Source organism: Primulina eburnea, chromosome 10, assembly GCF_022965805.1.
Source record: "Primulina eburnea isolate SZY01 chromosome 10, ASM2296580v1, whole genome shotgun sequence".
Taxonomy (NCBI): Eukaryota; Viridiplantae; Streptophyta; class Magnoliopsida; order Lamiales; family Gesneriaceae; genus Primulina; species Primulina eburnea.
In genome coordinates this window covers 8,607,590-8,629,070 of record NC_133110.1, presented here as the reverse complement: position 1 = coordinate 8,629,070, position 21,481 = coordinate 8,607,590, and the positions used below count along the sequence as shown (strand labels likewise).

Below are 21,481 nucleotides of genomic sequence, written 5' to 3'. Positions count from 1 at the left end.
TACGGGTAATCCTCATAATTTTAACCTCCATACTCCCAAGTCATTTTTCTCCCTAAATTTCTGAATATCGAATTTTTCAAAACCCATTGTTGATGGCAACCTGTCTTTTATACGAGTTTTTAAGTTAGACAAAAATTTGTGTGAGACGGTTTCACGGGTCGTATTTTCTAAGACAGATCTCTTATTTGGGTTATCCATGAAAAAATATTACTTTTTATGCTAAGGGAGCGTTTGTCTCGGTGGATGAGAGAGTGATATAATGACACATACTCTCTCATCCGTTGTTCCTTTGTGTTATTGAGATAAATAAACTATCCATGGGCCCGCTATTGATTTCCGAAATCTTAGTACAAGATATCACAATCTTCACTTGAGATGTGTTCTCACATCTGCTACAGTAATTTAGATTTGCTTGCACTTTTCCCATAATGCCCTCGTTAATAGTACTGAATTTACATAGGATTCGATATACAATCACAAAAAAGTTGAAAAGGGAAAGAACCCACATGATGAAGCTTGTCGGGGAAGGAAAAAGGTGAAGAAGAAAGAATGGGGACCAACAAGTGTGAAATACAGTGACCCAAGAAGAAGACATCGATTTCCGATAACCAGATTCAGCGAACCACACGCTTTCGCGAAACTCAATTTGGAAATACAACTTATCTCGTCAAAATTACTGGTTAGATGTTCTTGTTGCCGAATACTAAACTACTTTCACTGCTACGTTTTTTTTTTTTTTGAGATACAGATTGTTATTTTTGGCTTCAATTTAAATTCCATGCTCTCAGCTGAAATATTTTGTTGTTTCGTAGTCCCTTTTCTTCCTTAATCGTCCGCTTATGTACAACCAGTTGTGTTATTTGTTATGTGCCACATACTTACCTCGAAGGATCGGGCGAATTTTTTTTCCATTTCGCCTGTAAAGATGTGTACCTATGTTCGTTTTTCCTGAATGGTTGACCAGATTTCGACTTTTACATGGATTAAAATTAAACTTTATATTACTAACTTATGATGTCACAGACATTTATCTGTAATGGGTGAAGAAGATGGATACACACAAGAGTTGCTAGTGTTGCAACAAATTCTTATATCTTCGTTTGTGTTCGTCACCATTGTCTCGCGTTTCTACACCAAGTTTGTGTCCATAAAAAATCGTAGGACGAATAAAAGACGTGTATGCAATGATGATCCTGAACGAATAGCTGCCCAAGTGAACCACTTACGTAGGCTTATTGACCTAGGAGACGTCCAATGTATTGTCAATTTTCGAATGAATCGTAATGCATTCACACGTCTATGCTATCTCCTAACCCATGTGGGTGGACTAGGGAAGTCTAGGTATATACGAGTTGAGGAGAAGGTTGCCATGTTTTTGTCTATTTTAGCACATCACAAGAAAAATAGAGTTATTGGCCATGACTACCTACGTAGTGGTCATACTGTCAGCACTCATTTCCACGAAGTGCTAAGATGTGTTTTGAAACTACACACATTACTTCTCGTGAAGCCAGACCCAGTGACAGAAGACTGCTCAAATGAAGCTTGGAAATTTTTCAAGGTACAATGATATATGCTCGTTGTTTTACAGATTTTGTAGATACATGTCCTTTCCTTTGTTTTACAACTACACCCATTACTGTCACCTATTTTAATTGCCGTCGATTATTTGTTCTCACAATCTGTGCAGGGTTGTCTTGGAGCATTGGATGGTACGTACGTGAATGTTCAAGTACCTAATAAAGACAAGCCAAGATACAGAACAAGGAAAGGAACAATAGCTGTGAACGTATTGGCCGTGTGTGACCGTAACATGAATTTCATTTACGCACTAACAGGGTGGGAAGGATCGGCGGCAGATGCCAGGGTTCTTAGAGATGCAATTCACCGAGAAGATGGTCTAAAGGTTCCGCGAGGTATGGCATCAATCTCTTTTTTTGGTAATATAGTATCATGTCATTTTGAGGCAATAATATTAATAACCAAAGACGGTTAATGAACAATGCGAATGGAACTCCAAATCTTTCCTAAGTTTGGGACAACTTTACAGGTTGCTACTATCTATGTGATAATGGTTATGCAAACGTCGACGGATTCTTAACACCTTACAGGAGAACAAGGTACCATATGGACGACTGGACAATTGGAGCTAGAGGTCCACAAAACTTCAAAGAGTATTTCAACTCAAAACATTGTCGTGCACGTAATGTTATTGAAAGATCGTTTGGTCTACTAAAGAGACGTTGGGCAGTTCTACGCAGTCCGACATTTTATCCGTTGCAAGTTCAAAACCATATCATATTGGCATGTATGCTGCTACACAATTTCATCCGTGTTGAAATGCCAGACGACCCACTAGAAGGGATTGACGAAGTAACTCATGTTCCAATAGAAGCTGTTGAAGATGAATTTGTTGACAATATTGAGTCTTCTCCAACTTGGGATTTGTGGAGAGATAACCTTGCAATGTCTATGTATAATAATTAAGTATCATGCGACAACTAGAGCATAAACTTTATTTCATTATAATGCGTTTACGTTCACCAATGGGATGTTTTGCGATGATTGAATTGAAGAGGTCTTTATTAGGACGTAGTTCAGTTCTTGCAATCCCTACGACACGAGCGTTTGAAATTTGTGTGTTTAATTTCATTGTGCACATGTTTATGCTTTTGTTAATGTCTTAAACAATGTGCTACCTTCAATTGTGTTTTTTTTTTACTGTCAGGTCATAGATCACCAGAAGTGATTATGGACTTCGGAACATGTAGTAGTACAATGGCTAACAAGGTGAAGAAATCGGAAAAAGGCCGGCGGGTGTGGAGTGCTCGTGAGGAGGAAGTTTTGATACAATCCTTGAAAGAAGCAATTGCAAATGGCTGGAAAAGTGAGAACGGTTTCAAGTGCGGTTACTTGAATTTCCTTGAGAAGGCAATAATGAAAATATTCCCTGGGACCGACTTACGAGGCTGTCCACACATCAACTCGAATATTCATGTATGGAAAAAAACTCATGGCACTTTGGTCACCATGTTGAGTAGAAGTGGGATGGGGTGGAATGATACACAAAAAATGATCGAGGCCTCGGATGAAGCGTGGGATGCATTTGTCAAGGTAACGCTTAGTTCAAACTAAAAACATTTTTAACTTTTCTATTCTTCATTAAATTTTATGTGTGTAATAATTTAAACTTGGGAAACTGATTGGATTTTAATGAATATGAAATTGACAGATTGATAGTAGTGTCAAAACTTGGCGATTCAAGTCATGGCCACATTATACAGATTGGTGTGAAATATTTGGATGTGATCGTGCAACAGGGGGAAGAACATCAACTTTCGCAACTGCAGTTCAACAAGTTCTAAACATTGACGATGTCGTAGGACCTGAAATGAATATAGGATTCGAAGACACACCGCTGAACATGGAGGGGGGTGGTGAAACTAATTCTGTTGCAAATACAACCTCATTCACAGCATCGGATAACCAAAAGGCTAATAAAAAGAAACGAAAGCAAGCAACACAAGGTGAGGAATTATTTGTTGATGCCATCAATAAGTTTACTGCTATGACAAAAGAGGCAATAGCTGAGCTTGGTAAACGGCTTAGTCACGACTACGAGATGGCGATGCCTGTGTCGAAGGATGTACTGGAAGTCTTAGAAAAAATTCCTGGACTGAGCAGGGATGAGAAGCAAATTGCAGCGGAGATTTTGATAGAGAAACCGAAGAAGTTAGCATTGTTCTTCAGTCTTCACGATGATGAGAAACTATCGTTTGTGCGAAGGATTAGTAAAACCAATTAACAATGCTGTGATGGTAATCTCTTGTTCCTGTCTAAGTTAGTTTCCCATTTTGTTGCTGTGATGTGGTGTTACAGGATATGTATTTTGCTTCGTGGAAGTAACTTTTCTATACCATCATATGTGTCTTCCAATTTTGTTGAATATCTGTATGGAGTTATTTGGGAATGATATGTGATATGGCACTACAAATTAATGGGTTGTTGATCTAATTTTGAGTTGTTTTGTTTTTACTATATTTTTTTTAACTTTCCTGCCATCTTTAATTTTTTTTAATCAAACTTATTGCATTTACGTAGACGGCATAAATAGAAATTTTGGTGCCAATTGTACTTGATGTCCACGATAAGCAACCTTTTACGTTTGTGCGTAGTATTTCAGCGAAATGTGCTTGACAGTGTGGTTTGGAAGCTTTGAACTGAATTAAGAAGAAGAAAATTAACATGTGAGAAGTCTGAAACTGTGTTCTTAGTAAGTGGTTACAACTCAATTGTGCTTACTTCAGTAGGTGGGTAAGAATGTCTCATGATAGTGTTATGATTCATTTTTTTTGTACAGGTGATAGGTTACAATTCGAAGATTGCAATCACACGTACTTATATTCGAAAGCAGTAGTAATGAAAAATGCTAAACAAACAAAATACCAAATACATTCATAATTATGCAGTAGTAAGGTGTGAACAAACCCAACCATATGTGTCACAAGATTTACACAAAAGCAGCACATCAGGCTGACTAGTGACACCTACGTACGCTAACTTATGTACATTTTTTACAAGCAACAAAATACACAAAAACAGGTAATTCACACCACTACATTCATTCACCAAGTAATATCTCAGCCACGATTCTTCAAAGGTGAGCAGCTAGACTGTGAGCTTTGGATATCAGTTTCTTTTCCAGCACGCAACTTACCTACACCGCCCACCATGTTCGGACCATCGATGCAAGCCAAAGTCTTCATCCTGCTACAGCCGGCAGCTTCTTCAGTGAGAGGCACAACAGTCTTTGCTGTCAGCTGCACATTACCATCTGCTGATTTTATGTCTGCATACGAAACATTAACATCTTGGAGACATGTGGATTTTTGACGTTTTGGAGGTGATGGTAACACCTCAACTTCGTCGTCCGAAGTGAGATAAATGTACCCGAAGTCTTCTTTCCAGTAGGTGGGCAGCAGGTATTTCCAAGTACTTGTAATACTATCATCAGAAACTTGTGCCTTTTTTTGACTCATTCTCACGTTCAAGTAGAGGGGAGAGAAGGAAATGTAAATCTTGTGTTATGTATTTTGTGTGCACTTTACCTCAATTAGTGTTAAGCTTTTAAATAGGAAATATATGTACACAACAAACTCATTTAATTCAGCCGAAACAAATCAATCAAACCTCACATAAATTGATGTAATGCAAGGAGTAAGATGACTGTGCACGAAATGAGTAAACATTCCTGTAGCACATCAATAACAAATCTTTTGGTGGTTGGATATAGTAAATGCATGTAATCATTACATAGTTACTTCATTTAACCAAAACATAGTCGAGCAGAGTTACTAATTGGAAGAATGACCGATATGCCATCACCGAAGATCAGTTGAAGGGAAATAGGTACATTGAAATAAATGAACAGGGAGGAAACACACAGGCATTCGATGTTGGGCATTAATAATGACACATACATGACATTTGAAGAATCATCTACGATATCTTAAAATAAAATATGTGATCGGAGATCAATACACATTAGTACACTGAATAAAAACAAAATATATATAACTAAATTGCATGAAAAACAAGTGTCAAGGTTGTTGGATGTAAGCAAATATAGATATATTGCATCAACTTGATTGAAGTACGACGATTGTTACATTCAAGTACCGACGTAAGAAGCACAATAAAGCAAAACATAAACCCACGGAAATGATCCCACGGCATTTCTATCTTAAACGATCCCAATGCATAGTTTTCTAACAAAGACGCGATTTGAGACATGCATCGTACTTGGACAGAATTAAAATTAATATTGCTAAAAGGAGGACACAAAGCAATGAGGAGAAGCAACCAAAACAACAACATATTTGCTCCCCAGTTAATTTATGGGGTGGTCGGACATGCATGTCAATGTCTGAGGGCGAGATTGACCTGTGTTCGATGTTAGACGTCGATGACTCAGCTTTGTTTGAAGACTCATTCATGGGAGCCTCAGCGTGCACGTTTTTTCTTTTAACAAAGTTGGTCGATGGTGTACCACTTGACACACTTCCATTAAAAATTGGATCCATAGTAGACATGCTTTGGATTCCATGGTATTCATCATACCATATGAATTTGTTTGGATGCTTCAAAGCTGCCGAACAGATGTAGTAATACTTCATGGGACGGGTAGCAAATTCTCCAGCCTGCCTTAGAATCATCAAACCATGCCCACACTGACATTGTGGTGGATTTCGTAATTCCATAGCAATCTGCATAATAAATGTTCAAAATCATATACCAACATAAGTGCATTCAAGAAGGTTGTGGTGAAATGAAACTACAGAGAGAAGGAAAAAAAAATGGCAGTATCGGAACTTGATTATTCACTGAGAATCTCAACAACAATGTGTAACTGAATTGTTTTTCGCAAAAATCAGTTTGGTGGACATATCGTGGACATACTGCTCGTAAACATATGTACGCTCAACATAATTTAACAATAAATGGCCAATATTTGAACAGATTTAACAATATCGTCGAATTTTTGTGTCCTTCAATCAGATTTCCGAAAAAAAAAGAAGGACAACAGTGCGAAAAAAAAATCTTAACAGAAAAAAAAAATTTTACCAGCTGCAACAAGAACTTAAGATTTAAAGAAGAAGAACATGCTACTAGATCTATAAAAAAAAAGAAGCTTCACAGACCTAGAATGACGTCGCAAACCAAACTGAAATGCGTCGAACGAATGAAACAAAAAGCTTCAGCAACTTGAGAGCCCACCCTTTTCTTCACAGCATTGTTGATTCACACTCTGATCTGATGTAATGGTCGTAGAGAAGAAGAAGAGGAAGGTTTCGTCCAGGTTTGAAAAAGAGAAATCGGGAATGGGAGATTGCTTTACTGGAGCAATATTGGTGAAAGTGACAAATGAGCTGTAAAATATTTTCGAAAAATGTGCAAAGGCATTACAGTACTTAAGACTCATATTTTTTTTTGGGGGGTTGATGTATATTTGTGCTTCAAATTTTGTCATAATTTACCAAACACCATATATGAAATCATGGGCAGTGTAGTCATCCATAACTTAAGTCTTACAATCAGTAGTACATCAGATCCTCGGTTTACTCAATCCACCGAGAGAAACAGGGCCTAAAAGTATTATTTTTTATTGTGAATATCGATGGAGTGGATCTATTTCACAGATAAAGATTCGTGAGACCGTCTCACAAAAAATATATTTTTTTAATGATTATTGAGTTAGCAATAACATCACAACCAAGAAATCGAGTTTATAGTGGTTGGCACCTACCTTGATATGGTAGAGTAAATTATAATATTTTATTTAGTAAAATCAAATAACACAAAACAAAGATTAACTATTTTAACAAAATTTATTTCTCTTTTCTTTTATATTTTTTTTAAAAATAACAATTAATAAGGTTTTTTTCAAAATAACTTTGAGCAAAATATCTCTCTCGTTAACGGCCTGTTCTCCTCATCTCAAGGCAAGGGAAATGGCAGTGAAATCTGTAACCCAATTTCCATTGTTTTCACCACCGCTCCTCCAACCTCAGCCCCGCCGCCCATCCACTGAAATCCGCCTCTCCAGGTGGAACAACGCCAACGCCGAGAAATTCATCCGCCATGAACGCACCCAGAAGGAACTCGAGGATCAGCTCCGCTTCCGGAAGCGATTCGACTCTGCCCACAGCATCGCTCACAATTACAACCCTGCCCATCCCCAACCCACTATCTTCAAGTCTACAGGAACTCCATCCTCCCCTTCTTCTCCATCTATTCCTGGAAAAGCCTCGAAATATTCAAAACCTCCTACCCACCCTGCCTTTGAACCACTCTCGAAACACATAAAACTCCCCATTAAAGCAAACGAACCCCAAACTTATCAGCGCCGCCCCAATTTCAGAATTGATGAGAACGGGCTTTCTTATGAAATGCCGGAGGCGCCGTTTTTGTATCAGTACAGTTACACCGAGACACCGAAGGTGAAACCATTGAGGCTGCGGGAACCACTGGTGTCACCTTTCGGACCAGAGACAATGGCTAAGCCGTGGATGGGACGGAAGCCGCTTCCGCCCAGCAAAAAGAAGCTTCCGGAGTTTGATTCGTTTAAGCTGCCGCCGCCCCATAAGAAGGGTGTTAAGCCAGTGCAGGCGCCGGGGCCGTTTCTCCAGGGTTCTGGGCCAAAGTACGTGAGGTCCCGAGAGGAGATAATTGGGGAGCCCTTGACGAAGGAGGAAATTGATTTCCTCATTCAAGGGACTAAGAAATCGGAGCGCCAACTGAATATAGGTATATGCTGACAATATGGCACGGTATTTTTGTTTGTGATTTCGGAATTTGAGGTATATTAATGTGAAATTATCTGCTGTAGTTGAAGTTTTGTCATTATTGTAAATGCCCCAGAGGATTGTTTTTTAGCATGGTTCGATCATTGTTAGCTGAAGAGATATGTTGTTCAAAAGGATAAGAAATCTGATAAACCCTATGGTAAGTTCTAACCAATCTTGAAGATTTTAGGCCTTTTCCAGGATGCCAACCCCGGAGAATAAGGAAGTAGAAATACTAATACTCTCGATTTTGTGGCAAATATCTCTTACCTTCTCTCATGTTTATTATTTTATTTATAAGACCTCAATAATACACTGCTTGTACAAACCAATTAAGCCGACCACTACTGGTGAAAAATTCTTTTTTACTTCGAACATCCTTAGACTTTATTGCTGTGATAATAATTAATGCAACTATTTTGCATGCTATTACATGGTTTCAACTTGAATGAGTATGTTTAATTTACTGATTTTCCTTTTAGTTTCTATTTCCAAGGATTATATTTTATAACGAATTCTTCTACTCTGGTTTCAAGATGTCAAATCATGACAAAGTGGATAATTTTAGGACATGGTTTTAGTGTCTAATTTTTACCATCCTATCATACACTTCAGGGAGAGATGGACTGACACATAACATGTTAGACAATATCCATGCTCATTGGAAGCGTCGAAGGGTGTGCAAAATAAAATGCAAGGGAGTATGCACTGTGGATATGAACAATGTGTGCCAACAGTTGGAGGTTGGTTTGTTGAAACTTTTTTGTGGAATGAGATTTCTATGTATTCTCATATGAAGTGCACATGTAGGATTCGTTTGGAACAACTCTAACTGTGAGCCATGTAGCTCTTAGAAACAAATTCTGTTGTTACTAGGTATGGATTGTTCAAAAATTCTGGCGAATGACCAAAAATGGCCTAGCTGAGAATTAGGTCTTTTTAAAAGATCTCTCTTAACTGCAATAAACTGAAAATAGATAAACTGCAGAAGTTTTAAAGGCATATATTTTGATGCGCATGAACACATAAACGATTACGATAACAGATTTTGGTGGGCATGTGCATTTCTGCCACAATGTCAAAGTCTTTAATCTCCAGTTGCTTGAATATTACTTAAACAGAAGATATAGTACTTCACTTATGAGCGAGATATAATTCCTTTTCTGCCAATACATCATTGGATATCTTGTGAGAAGTGACGTGACGAGAGAAGCTACAAGTGCTACTCAGGCAAATCCAACAGCCTTTTTGTTACTCAATTAAGCCTATTAAGCACGCTGTAACTGTCAAGAATGGTGTATCATTTTACAAGTTATTAAATTTTGAAGAAATTCTATGGTTTTTGATATTCTAATTTATAGGTTTTGTGTTCTGAGTTCTCTTTGAACTTCCAACACCATTTGTCTTTGTCTCAGGGGAATAGAATTGTTTAGGCGTTATTCCAAACCTGTTGAAATTGGATGCTTTCTTTTCAATTTGCTATTACTTTCTGGTAGACTGGTAGTCTTATGGGGGATCTTTTTTTTATATATAGAAAAAAAATTACGAGGAGCTAATGTGTTATGTTTGAATTTATGCTAGCAATTTTGGGGATGTGCAAGTTTTGCATAGAATTTCAAAAAGCAGAAATACAGCTTCTGAGCATATGCTAATCTATGGACCCACCCTGAAATGTACTCCCTTTTGCCATTATATTTCTGTTTAGCTACAATGTAATAATATTTGAAAACTGTTAGAAATGTCTGCACTTAATCTGTAAGTTTCGATGTATCATGTCTATCATCAATTTGTTATTATTTGATTTGCATTCTCCTTTAATCTTCCAACAGGAAAAAACTGGTGGAAAGATTATATACAACAGAGGTGGTGTGATATACCTTTTTCGTGGAAGAAACTACAATTATAGATCTCGTCCTCGATTTCCTCTGATGTTATGGAAACCTGTCACCCCAGTGTACCCTAGGTTGATTAAACGTGTTCCTGAAGGTATGACTTTAGAAGAAGCTACCGAGATGCGGAATAGGGGGGGTGATCTAACACCAATATGCAAGCTTGGTAATAGATTTATACTTATACCACTTGATTATTGACCAAATTTGCTATGAAGATGGCTTTAATCTTGTCTTTTGCAGCAAAAAATGGTGTTTATTGTGACCTTGTCAATAATATCCGTGAAGCATTTGAAGCCTATGAACTTGTGCGAATCAATTGCCAAGGATTGAACCCAAGTGACTACCGAAAAGTAGGGGCCAAGCTTAAGGTAAGCTAACCTGTTTAACTACTAGACATCAGTAAATGAATCTTTTTCTGTGTTTTAATAAGAGTGAGAAATTGGGTGATAAGATCTCTATTAATTCTTAAAATTTCAACCTCAGGATCTTGTCCCATGTGTGCTAATCTCCTTTGAACACGAACATATACTTGTATGGAGAGGCAAAGAATGGATATCATCCCTAAATGAACCCCTAGATTGTCCAAAGGGATCAAAGAAAGTTCTAGCCGATGGCGCTGCTTTAGGATCATCATCAGGTGTTTCGAGTGCATTAATGATGGAGGCAAACGTCGACAATCTCAACACAGGCTCATTTCCTACTTATAGCAAGGAGGAATCGACTGAAATTGCAAATGAGAATGTCTCTGAAGTCTCGAATATAGCTTCTCCACCAGTTTCGACCCAGAAGGGCATTGAAGATTTGGAAGAATCTTCCTGCATCGAAAAGGAAATATTATTTGGTGATTTAGAAGAGTCAAGAATGAAACCAGAAGGCACTAATTACGGTGGAGTAGCATTGGAATTCTCATCTGCAGTTCCCCAACCGAATGATCTGTTGAATAACACAATAAATACCAAAGATCTGGTTATAGCAAGCATGCCTTGGACAGTAGGAGTTCTACTCCTCAGAGATCAAGCTGTTGAAAGTGGGATGGCGATTATCTTGGATGATCAAAGCTTAGATGCTGACATTATTTTTCAGAAGTCTGTCAATTATGGGAAGAATGCTCCAACAGGGCCTGTTTTTAGACGGCGACCTAAGAAAGTATCGGTTGAGAAAGTTGAGGAACAAGGCAGTGATAATTCAGAGCCTAGAGAGACTCCAGGAGTTTTGGTGACAGAAATTACCGTATCAGGCAGGAGAGATGAAATAAAGAATTGGAGAAATGAAAAGATGAAAGATCTTAAATTGGATTATCCCAGTATAGTTCCTCGGGGAACCTTGCGAGTCGATGAACTTGCGAAATTGCTAGCTTGATGGGATCCGACTTCTGCCATGCAATCAGTTAAGTTACAATATAATATTTTTCGATTGATATATTACAGGCACGCTTTACTGTTAGTATTATTGTGGTTAGTTGCATGATCGATGTTTGAAAAGGGTGGGGATAAATTGATATGGAAACTTCAATGAAAACTTAAATATTCCCCCATCATGTGTGCTCGAACATTTGATCCATGGGGGTTTATGGATCTTCATTTTAAATATTCTTCCAATTTTTATTTTTCAATCTTAATTTTTGGCTTGGGGTTGGATGCTTGAATTATTAATATATATTTTATGCTTCTTTGGTTCTACACATTCGCACATCATCATCCTCGTTTCATCATCACTCTTCTATGTATGCAGCTCATTTATTGGCTACTGAGGGGGATTGAGTATGGGCTATAATGTGGACGACTAGATTCACAGTTCCCATCTTTAAGTTAATTTTTTTAAAAAAATTATGTATTCCTCCGAGCCAACCGATTCAGTTTGCATTTGAAATTTCTAATCTACGGTTTGTGTTTTCGACATTAATGTATGTATATATAGTTCATCCACTGTGTTCATTTTTGTGTCCATCAACGAGGTGACATTCATGTAATCAATGTGATGAAAAATATCCAAATAGTTCATCTAATATATGAATGTTAACTTATTGATAGACACAGAAGTGTACACAATGAGTGTCTATATATATATAGACAGTTTTGATATGTTGTATACCTATAATAAACACTTAAAGTAAGTATCGATGAAATGATATTCATTTTTTTGATGTAATGAACATAAAGATTAAAAATTCAACAGATGAATATTACCTCGTCTGTGTTCACATCAAAACTCTGCTCAAATATGTAAAAATATATAACTCTATGCTGTGAAAGAGTCAGAAATCCTTATTTGGACCAAATTTATGTTACGATTTAATTTATATTTATTTATCGTATTAAAGAGAGAAAAATAATTTATTTTTACCTAAATATACTCGTACAATGTATACTCTAATATACGTGTAAATTTGCATGGCAGCTAGAAATGAACAACTTGGTCGATACGAGTTTAACTTGACTAATAAAACAACTGGAAAGGAGTTAGAGTTCGCTGAAGAACTACTCGTCACCCAACTCAATACATCATAAGAATAGAATTGCTATTAACATGGAGCCAAAGGGCTGGTGGAAGCAATCGAAACGAGAACCTTCGACTACAAACTATGAAACATGTTTGAATCAACAATGATAACTTGAATATCCAGAAAAGCATACACTTATTTCAGATTTTTTTCTGTATCCTCTCTGCTATTGGTTATTATAGACTTAGCATACCTTGCATTTCGGAGAACGAAATTCCGACTTTCAGTTATTCTTCCTCTTGCTTTTACCGAGTTTTGAACGCCTTTGCTTGAATAAATGAAGGTAGAGTTTCAACCACAAAAATGGATAGCAAAAAAGCAGCAACTGCACAAGAGATAGAAATGATAAACTATGAGGAACCGAACTACAAAAATATGCGAAAGAAATGTTATTTTCTTTAGGTTTCGCAAGTGTAAATCTTGAAAGAATATATCCAGTAAGAAATTAGTGGTTATTTGAAGCTCATTTGATCGCAGTCTATTGATGTCCTTGAAAGAAGTTGAGGCAATAGACAAATCTATAAGCCTATATGCTGAATAAAAACCCAAGTAGTTCTGATGTATAAGGAAATAATACATACCACGACAAAGTTATAATAGCTAAATGGGAGGTGGTCTGCATAGAGCTTTTTCTTTTTTATAAATGGCAGAGCTTCGTACATTAGCCACACTGCAACGGATTACAGCATCATTAACATAAAAAAGGTATAGTATTGATAGGGAAAAAATGAATGCTAGATACACTCGAAGGAATGGGTGGATGCGAATCTAGAGTGGTAATGGCTTACTTTCACCGGGAAACACTCCGATGGGATACAAGAAAATAAATGCATTGTACCTAAAAAACAATATGACATCAGAATCAACACTATAATCTGGAGAGTTTCTTGGATTCTTTTCTCGACCTTTTCCTTGCATAAGTTCCAGCATCATGGATAGTAGAAAAACTCTCACCTCATTAAAGTGATCCACTTTGAAGTACTTCCGGTTAAATTCAACGCATAATGTGAATATCTGATCACCTACATCCATATAGCCCGTAAAAATGAAAATTTTATCTGGTGTAGAATGTAAAGAAATATATTGATGCCGACATGATGAGAAACAAATGAGGAGAATGCAGGAACAAGATAATCGAAATTAACTTCTGGCAGAAGTATGCCGGTAATTAGAAAGATTTTCATCAATTCTTGATTTCCATATCAAAGTGAGTTATGTATTGCACCAAAAATCATAATAATGGCCATTCATTAATCAATGAAAGATTTCCATATTGTGATTATTACTTTCTTGTTTTTTTAAAAAAGTTCTTTGAATCAACTTGGTTCTATATCAAAACTTTTCATTACTCTTGTTCGCAGTAGCACGTGATTTACGAGTCTGAAAAATTCCTTGAAAAGCCTTCATTAGACGCCAGTTACATATAAAGCTCATCATCTAAGTACACAATGACATTATATTTTTACATATATCTCAATATACTATGCCAAATAAAAGCATCAATGAAACGAATAAGATTACCTCAGATAAGCTCCAAGCAAAGAAAGTTATGGAAACGGATGGTAGATTCTGCACCTGCAATGCATTAACAGATTGATTATATTTCAACAAGTTTCAGGCAAAATTTGAACCACCCCCGAGAAAAACTACTGTGACGAATCTTTCGAAGAAACACTACTGAACTTTTTGCAAACACTCTTCTTCTTCCTCTAATCTAATCGTTTTTGGACTGAATTTTTGTTCCTAAGCAATCAAATCAAGGGTATCATCCAAATTTTAAAAATATTCTAATATATAAGAATAAGCTACTAAGAACTCATACGATCTTTCAAGAAAGTACTAACTTCATTCAAAATAACCCACATAATTTTCATACCAATTATTATATCTCAATGAGCATAAAAAAAGATATAAAGAAAATTATTTGGTGGGGATGAAAAGATATTATTGATATTAGTCACAATGCAATATCTATCAATTTGTAAGTACTCATATTAAACATGCATTATTTTTTAAATCACTCATGTTACACATCCACGTGCCTCGATCATCTCATACCACCTACCAAACTGTAAAATATTTAAGATACAGATAGGCCAAGCCAGATTCAACTTGGAAAATCAATTGTAAATGTCATTCTCCACACCAAGGACTGCTGAATCCAGAGTACTAACCTCGTGAATCCGACGAACGACAGCAAGCAAAAAGTGAGTCCTCCCACCCCATTGCATAAGAGGAAACAGCACACCACTCGGAACAATTCCTTAAAACCCAAAAACAGAAATTGCAGCAACACAAATTCACTACAGTTCTACAAAAAACAAACAACAAACCCATTATTTTCTGAGTCACCTATAGCCCCGTGAATAACTTCCAAGAACGCCAGAGTTTGCAACCAACCTACACACACACACATCAAAAATTCATGCAAAAAGGAATCAAGATACGCATTTTACTGGACATCCCTTTTCAATTACATCTTGGTTACTCACAGATTAGTCCACCGGCAGAAGCATAAGCGCCATGAATGGATTGAGTAGAGAGGAAACCGCTCAGAATTCTGAAAAGAGAAAAAGACCTGCACATCACATACAAACTGGAGTCTCCTTCCACATACATATTTGTGTGCATTCTCGGTGTGGGAGTATGAGAATTGGGAGACAGATATTCTGCTTTACCATCCCAAAGCTTGGAAGAAATTGTAGGAGATGAGATAGAAATTCCGGAGTTGGGCCATCCAAAGATTGTGGATCGTCGCTTATATGAATGATATCCATCTCCATCATTATGTATTAATTTAAAGGCGCCGGACATTTGGTATCTTTCCATTTAAAAAAATTACGCTTTAGTCCGTATCTAGTTTCCAAATTAAATTGCACACGATCTGATTCAAAGTGGAGTAGAATCGAATTTGTTTCGGCTACTGAATTCGCATTACATTTACTACGTTCGAATCTATATATAAAACTTATTCATAAAGTGAAGTTCCGACAACAGAAAAGAAAATGTAAATAACAAGACCAAGAGTACGTCTTATATAAGACATTGTAATGGATTTATAAAATTAAAAAAATACTATTGAGTGTGAGATTCGTTTCATATGATTTTTTATGATTGTTTTTAATGTCTTAATCTTTATTCACTCGAGTGTAATAAATAATCTTTATTTTAATATAATTTATTTTTTCATGGTTTTGTTTTACTTTATTTGTATATCCATGCAATCAGCATAGATAAAGTTTTTTATTATAGTTTAATACAAACGAATCGTAATTCGATGTGGAATCTCATTTGGATAAAGGTCGCTTGAGCTCGAGAGTAGCATCTGTGATGTTGTGTACCGCGTTTCTTGGTAAGGGCATAGAGATGTCCAAACATGCAGATGGGTAATCATTTGATGATTATACCGAACTACCCTTCATCAGACTTTTCAAGTGGTAATCATTCAATCGAGAGGATAAGTCTGTGGTTATGATTGTACCACATTAGTCCTTACGATCCGAGACAACACTGAGGCTCTATATGCTAGAGCTGTGCTTTGACTCGTTTACCGACTCCAGGAGAGTCATCAGGTGGCGAGATTGGGTACAGTTGTGACACATGTAGGAGCCAGTACATTGTAGTCGGGAATTCACCGCTCACTTACAGGATGTGAATATCCTATGTGATCTGATGAAATAATAGTATATGGAATCTCTGGCCAAAGTATGAGATATACGTTAGAGAAAGAGTTCTCCAATTGTACATGCGATGCCACTATTTATTCTAAAAGATGTGTCACATAGTTATCGAATTATTATGCAACCCTCAGTGAACCAACTTTTGCAGATTCGATCGGGATATATGAGATGAAAGGACCGTATTGTACGTTAATCATAATCGACTAGTTATTACAGGCACTATCAGTGATACCTAGGGAATAATGAGGTGATGCTACTAGACGCTCTTACTATGATTCGATTGTTTAATCAGAAATATGATTTCTGACATTCTCATGATCAATAATTGATACATAGAATGGGGCAAATTAGGGTAAGCCCGAATAAAGAATTATATCCTGAATCACAAAGAGTTGTGAACCCACAGCTAGCTGTATCCCTGAACCATTGAGGGTCACACACGTATTGGTTTACTGGTTTCCGTTGAGATAGTAAATTCAATTAGTTGAATTTATAAGAAATAAGTTTGATATGATCAATCGATAAACTTATAAATAAAGTTTATAAAAACTTATAGAAATTTTGAGAGCATGACTGTTAAGACAGTCAAAGAGTACACATGCCTTATTTAGACATGGGTGATCTCGAAAAAAAGTGTGCATCATAATAACAAACAAGTTGAAATTGTCACATCGATGATATTGGATCGTCGATCAGGATTATGATGAGATTAATATAAAGGAGCATGGATATTGGACTTGTAAGAGTATAAGCACATCATGTAAATTTATTAAAGTTCAAATGGGCTTTAATAATTAATAATATTTTTAATTGAGTTAAAATATAAACCATTAAGTTTTTATAAATATGATATTAATTTACGTAATATAGAAATAATCATGATACCATAATTTAAAACTTACACACAAAGAAAAATAAATTAGTGCATGATATTCTTGAAAAGATATATGCTTAAAGTCGAGATTGGTCTTGGATATGGAATGAAATTAGAATCCATAATTAACTTAATTAATATGATTAATTATGTTAAGGACGGAATAGAAAAATAATAAGGATTTTTTATTCTTATTGGATGCATTCATTCGATTCTTCTTGACACTGTGTCAAAGTGGGTTGCTCTAAAAAAAATCCCAAAAAGTTGCAAGAAGTTTCGGCCATCTTAATTAAGAGGTAGTGGGTCGATTCTTCTGTCTTCTATCTCTAGTAAAATATCTTCTATACTTTCTAGTGCAAGTTAGAAGAGGAATAGTATTTCAGTCATGGACCAGATTAGTAGATCGAAGAATGTTCATAAGAATTTACAACAAGTGCTACGTCCGCTAATACCAGAATAGTTGGAGCCAAGTGAAATTTCACTAAAGGTAATTTATCATACATCCTTTGTATGTTTAATTATTAAAATTTAATTATTAAAATCATGCGAGTGCTCACACAATTATTTTGAACGTCAAAATAAAATAGAAATTTTAAAACTTCGCTGCGTTTTGGGCACGAGAAAACCGAGATCCCAACATCCACATCCTCACTTGGCCTATACTGCTCCACGGGCTCACACAGCTTCTCATCATGCCGCTGCTCATGTATCCACTGAATGGCTAATGGACACAGGCGCCTCACATCATGTGACTACTGATTTAGAAAATATGTTCCTTCACTCACCATACGATGTCTTGAGCACCATTGTCGTTGGCAATGGCACTGGTTTGTCTATCTCGCACACTGACACTCTCACCTTACCCACGCCTATTCACTCGTATTTCTTACTTTGTACTTTATGTGTCCCTTCCATGCTCAAAAACCTGATTTCTAGTGATCAATTAAGTTGCATCAACAATATGTTTGTTGCTTTTCTCCCTTCTTATTTTCAGGTGAAGGATCTCTGAACAGGGGCCATCATGCTCACGGGTCCATTCACTCCCCCATCTCCCTCACCATCTGCCTTTAACGATCATGGATCATTAGGCTGAACTAATATGGATATCGGCCCATATCCATGTACCACTACTGGTCATGGGTCGTTAGGATGATCCAACATGATCCCTAGCTCATTCCCATGCACCGACACTCATAGAATATCTCATCCCTGGAAAGTGGTTTCTTTCGCCTCCCCACACTAAAACCCAGGACCTCCAGACTTAAGTACCCAACACTTTGAGCTCTCGTCTAGGTCATCCCTCACTTGATATTGTTCGTTGCGTTGTTTCCAATAACGTTTTCCACTTTTATCTAGTTATTTTTTGAATTTTCATTGTAATTATTGCAATCTTAATAAAAGTCACATGCTTCATTTTTTTTCAATTGTACTTTTACTTCCTTGCCGCCTATTGAATTAATCTTTTCTGACATCTGGACCTCATTGATCCTATCTGTGGATGGCTACAAATACTACATTTTTGTTCATCACTTCTCCAAATACATTTGGTTTTATCCCATCCAAAGAATATATGATGCTTTGACTATGTTTGCTAGTTATAAAAACCGTGCTGAAACAATTTTCACTGTAAATCATCTCATTATACATAGATAACATATTGGTGCACCGTTTTCTCATACTCAAGGGGTAGCGGAAGTTAAAAAAATTTGTTTCTACGTTCAAAATGGTTCTTGGCATCGTATGTTTGAATCCATTCATAAGGTGTTCGAGTTTTATACCTGCGCGTATATTACACTTGGACTCCAAACTATTCCGAGTTTAAAGCGGAGATAGTCCTTCTTGTAAATCTAAAATCCCTATGAACGGAACTCACCTTTGATCGTTTAATTGGTTCCATGATCGGAAGCTGCTTTTCTCGCTTGGATTGCATTAGAAATCGCAAGTGATTTGTGCATTGAGACTATAGCCTCCGAATTCTAAAATTCGAAAACGGTGCAGCAACTGTGGTGCAACGGTTTTAATACATACACAGATATATTATATAATTATATACTTATTATTTAATTTATATGATTAACTCATTAACTAATTTAATTCTAGACTCATCTAGAACATTTATGGTAATTTGTTCATGTTAGTAGTCATCATTACTAGCTAAATCATTTAATCAGTAAATTCTCAATTCACTAAATAAATGATTCTGAACTCATTGTAACACTGATCGACGATCCGAGAGCGTCAATGCATCAAAGATACAAGTTTTGTTCATATAATTAAAAAAAATTTGAAGATCAAAATTTTCATTTACCATTTTGGCCAACTGCCAGTTTTGTGAACTCCTTTACTAAAACATACAGTTCCACCCTCATTTCTTATTTAGCAATTAAGCTAACTTCTATTTCTTCCATCCTATGGAATTAGCTCGTAAATTCCTTTATAAGCTTCGTGTTTGATCTCCCTCAAACTATAGTCGTCAAATTCAACTTCAGAATTTTGACTTTCTCAATGAGGACACAGAGTCTGATACTTATGTAACCCTCAATGGTTCAGAGATATAGCTAGCTGTGGTTTCATATTTCTATGTGATTCATAATAATATTTATTATTATTCGCGCTTATCCTAGTTAGACTCATTCTTTTCATCAACTCCCCTCAATGGTTCAGGGATATAGCTAGCTGTGGTTTCATATTTCTATGTGATTCATAATAACATTTATTATTATTCGCGCTTATCCTAGTTAGACTCATTCTTTTCATCAACTCTTTAATCAAGAATGTCAGAATTCATTTCTGATTGCATCAATCAGATAATGATAAGTGAAACATCCACTACTCATTTTTCTTTAAAATGTACTAGAAATTTTATTTTTTTTCATAACATTCGGTCGAAAACACTATACATATATATATATATATATATAAATATTTTTGACATCATTTAAAATAAATTCACCAACTAATTATTTAAAAATCCAAAAGAAAGCATTCAAAACATTAAAGAGTAAATCGTCAATCAAACCAAAATTTAACATTTCTCAAAATAATCATAAAACATCATAATCACTCAAAATCCCTCAAAAGCATAAAAGTCATAAAATCCTTAAAGTAGCTTAAATCATAAACTTAATTTTTTGCGGAAAACTAGCGATGGTCCTCGGGTTGTGTGCACCTTCAGTCCAGCTAGTTCAACCATCAATATCATGTTCACCTGCATCGATCACACCTGATGAATCTAATGATTCAGCAAACTTTAATCATGATAGCAAGGAATATATATACATTTGCAAGTAACAGTGAAAATATTTTTAAGAAAATAGCTTTTCATGAACGTAAACTTTAAAAATTTTCCTTTCATCATATAATTTTCTTTTCTTTCATCATATACGTATATGTTTCCCTTTTTATTGAATTCGGATCCTCAATTATGACTTTCGTATTAGCTGTAGGTCGATGGATCCATCTACGTATAACCACGGTACCGAACTGACGGGGACATCAGCGACACTCTCAGCCGTAAAATGAACCTTGGTTTTACATATCATTGTATCAGTCGTATTAGTAACAATCGATTCATCTTCTTCAACTTTTCATATTTCCATCACATGTAAAAATTCGTTCATATATAAATAATTTTTCTTTTAAACCAAGCCTGCAACATATCTTTTAGTAGTAATATTTCATCCTAAAATTTCATAAACATTTTAATATTTATTACAGCATTCAAGGTACGACCAGAACGTCTAACATTTTTCAGGTGTAAAATGATCGTTTTGCCTTGCAATCTTAAATTTCTCAATTTATCTTTAGACCTTGAAACGATGATCCAAATCTATCCAAACATAACATAACACATTAAAAATACGCATAAATATTTTTTAGACATAAACTTAAGCTTCTCGACTAATTTCTCAATTCGTTTTTAAGCTTAAATGTACATCCCAGTTTTGACTCGTATTGACTAGAAACTTAACCAAACTTGAACTTAACCATAATAACATATAACTATACCATATACAACCCAAATCAAGCCAATTAAGACCCTCGATCAAGCTTAGAGCAGCTATTGAATCTTCTTATCCTAATTTGGAAACCCTAGTCTCCTACCCATGCAACCTTCGAGCTTTAGCCCTTATCCACCAAGACAAGCCCCTAGACCACCCCCTAGGACCAAGACCATGCCCATAGCAAGC

General features: G+C 36.1%; 3 protein-coding genes and 1 long non-coding RNA gene across 4 annotated transcripts; 2 read left to right on the top strand and 2 right to left on the bottom strand.

Moving 5' to 3' along the window:
* The first annotated feature begins 1,036 nt into the window (after positions 1 to 1,036).
* LOC140842858 (uncharacterized) lies at positions 1,037 to 3,995 on the top strand. The gene is made up of 4 exons (XM_073211059.1): positions 1,037 to 1,561; positions 1,691 to 1,916; positions 2,729 to 3,114; positions 3,233 to 3,995. The coding sequence occupies exons 1-4, from the start codon at positions 1,037 to 1,039 to the stop codon at positions 3,803 to 3,805; spliced, it is 1,710 nt and encodes a 569-aa protein (XP_073067160.1). The 3' UTR covers positions 3,806 to 3,995.
* A 427-nt stretch (positions 3,996 to 4,422) lies between these two features.
* LOC140803761 (uncharacterized) lies at positions 4,423 to 6,921 on the bottom strand. The gene is made up of 2 exons (XR_012111921.1): positions 6,702 to 6,921; positions 4,423 to 6,266 (listed from the first exon to the last, which is right to left on the bottom strand). It is a non-coding gene; the product is annotated as an uncharacterized lncRNA (long non-coding RNA).
* Positions 6,922 to 7,458: 537 nt separating this feature from the next.
* Positions 7,459 to 11,841, top strand: LOC140803033 (CRS2-associated factor 1, chloroplastic). The gene is made up of 5 exons (XM_073158713.1): positions 7,459 to 8,307; positions 8,961 to 9,088; positions 10,175 to 10,400; positions 10,478 to 10,605; positions 10,721 to 11,841. Exons 1-5 carry the CDS (start codon positions 7,512 to 7,514, stop codon positions 11,594 to 11,596), a joined length of 2,154 nt encoding a protein of 717 aa, XP_073014814.1. The 5' UTR covers positions 7,459 to 7,511; the 3' UTR covers positions 11,597 to 11,841.
* Positions 11,842 to 12,644: 803 nt separating this feature from the next.
* Positions 12,645 to 15,606, bottom strand: LOC140803032 (uncharacterized). Its single transcript, XM_073158711.1, has 10 exons — positions 15,416 to 15,606; positions 15,230 to 15,315; positions 15,090 to 15,137; positions 14,912 to 15,000; positions 14,259 to 14,312; positions 13,692 to 13,759; positions 13,526 to 13,575; positions 13,319 to 13,407; positions 12,931 to 13,062; positions 12,645 to 12,816 (listed from the first exon to the last, which is right to left on the bottom strand). The coding sequence occupies exons 1-9, from the start codon at positions 15,472 to 15,474 to the stop codon at positions 12,961 to 12,963; spliced, it is 645 nt and encodes a 214-aa protein (XP_073014812.1). The 5' UTR covers positions 15,475 to 15,606; the 3' UTR covers positions 12,645 to 12,816; positions 12,931 to 12,960.
* Positions 15,607 to 21,481: the final 5,875 nt, after the last annotated feature.

Excerpts from the sequence above, each read along its gene's own strand:
- LOC140842858 (XM_073211059.1), top strand. The coding sequence starts at position 1,037 with ATGGGTGAAGAAGATGGATACACACAAGAGTTGCTAGTGTTGCAACAA. Across the intron at positions 1,562-1,690 it reads AAGCTTGGAAATTTTTCAAG|GGTTGTCTTGGAGCATTGGA; the intron begins GTACAATGATAT and ends CAATCTGTGCAG. Across the intron at positions 3,115-3,232 it reads CGTGGGATGCATTTGTCAAG|ATTGATAGTAGTGTCAAAAC; the intron begins GTAACGCTTAGT and ends TGAAATTGACAG.
- LOC140803033 (XM_073158713.1), top strand. The coding sequence starts at position 7,512 with ATGGCAGTGAAATCTGTAACCCAATTTCCATTGTTTTCACCACCGCTC. Across the intron at positions 8,308-8,960 it reads GGAGCGCCAACTGAATATAG|GGAGAGATGGACTGACACAT; the intron begins GTATATGCTGAC and ends CATACACTTCAG. Across the intron at positions 10,606-10,720 it reads AAGTAGGGGCCAAGCTTAAG|GATCTTGTCCCATGTGTGCT; the intron begins GTAAGCTAACCT and ends TTTCAACCTCAG.
- LOC140803032 (XM_073158711.1), bottom strand. The coding sequence starts at position 15,474 with ATGGCCCAACTCCGGAATTTCTATCTCATCTCCTACAATTTCTTCCAA. Across the intron at positions 14,313-14,911 it reads TCGTTCGTCGGATTCACGAG|GTGCAGAATCTACCATCCGT; the intron begins GTTAGTACTCTG and ends AATGCATTGCAG. Across the intron at positions 13,063-13,318 it reads GCTATTATAACTTTGTCGTG|TTGCTGCTTTTTTGCTATCC; the intron begins GTATGTATTATT and ends TCTCTTGTGCAG.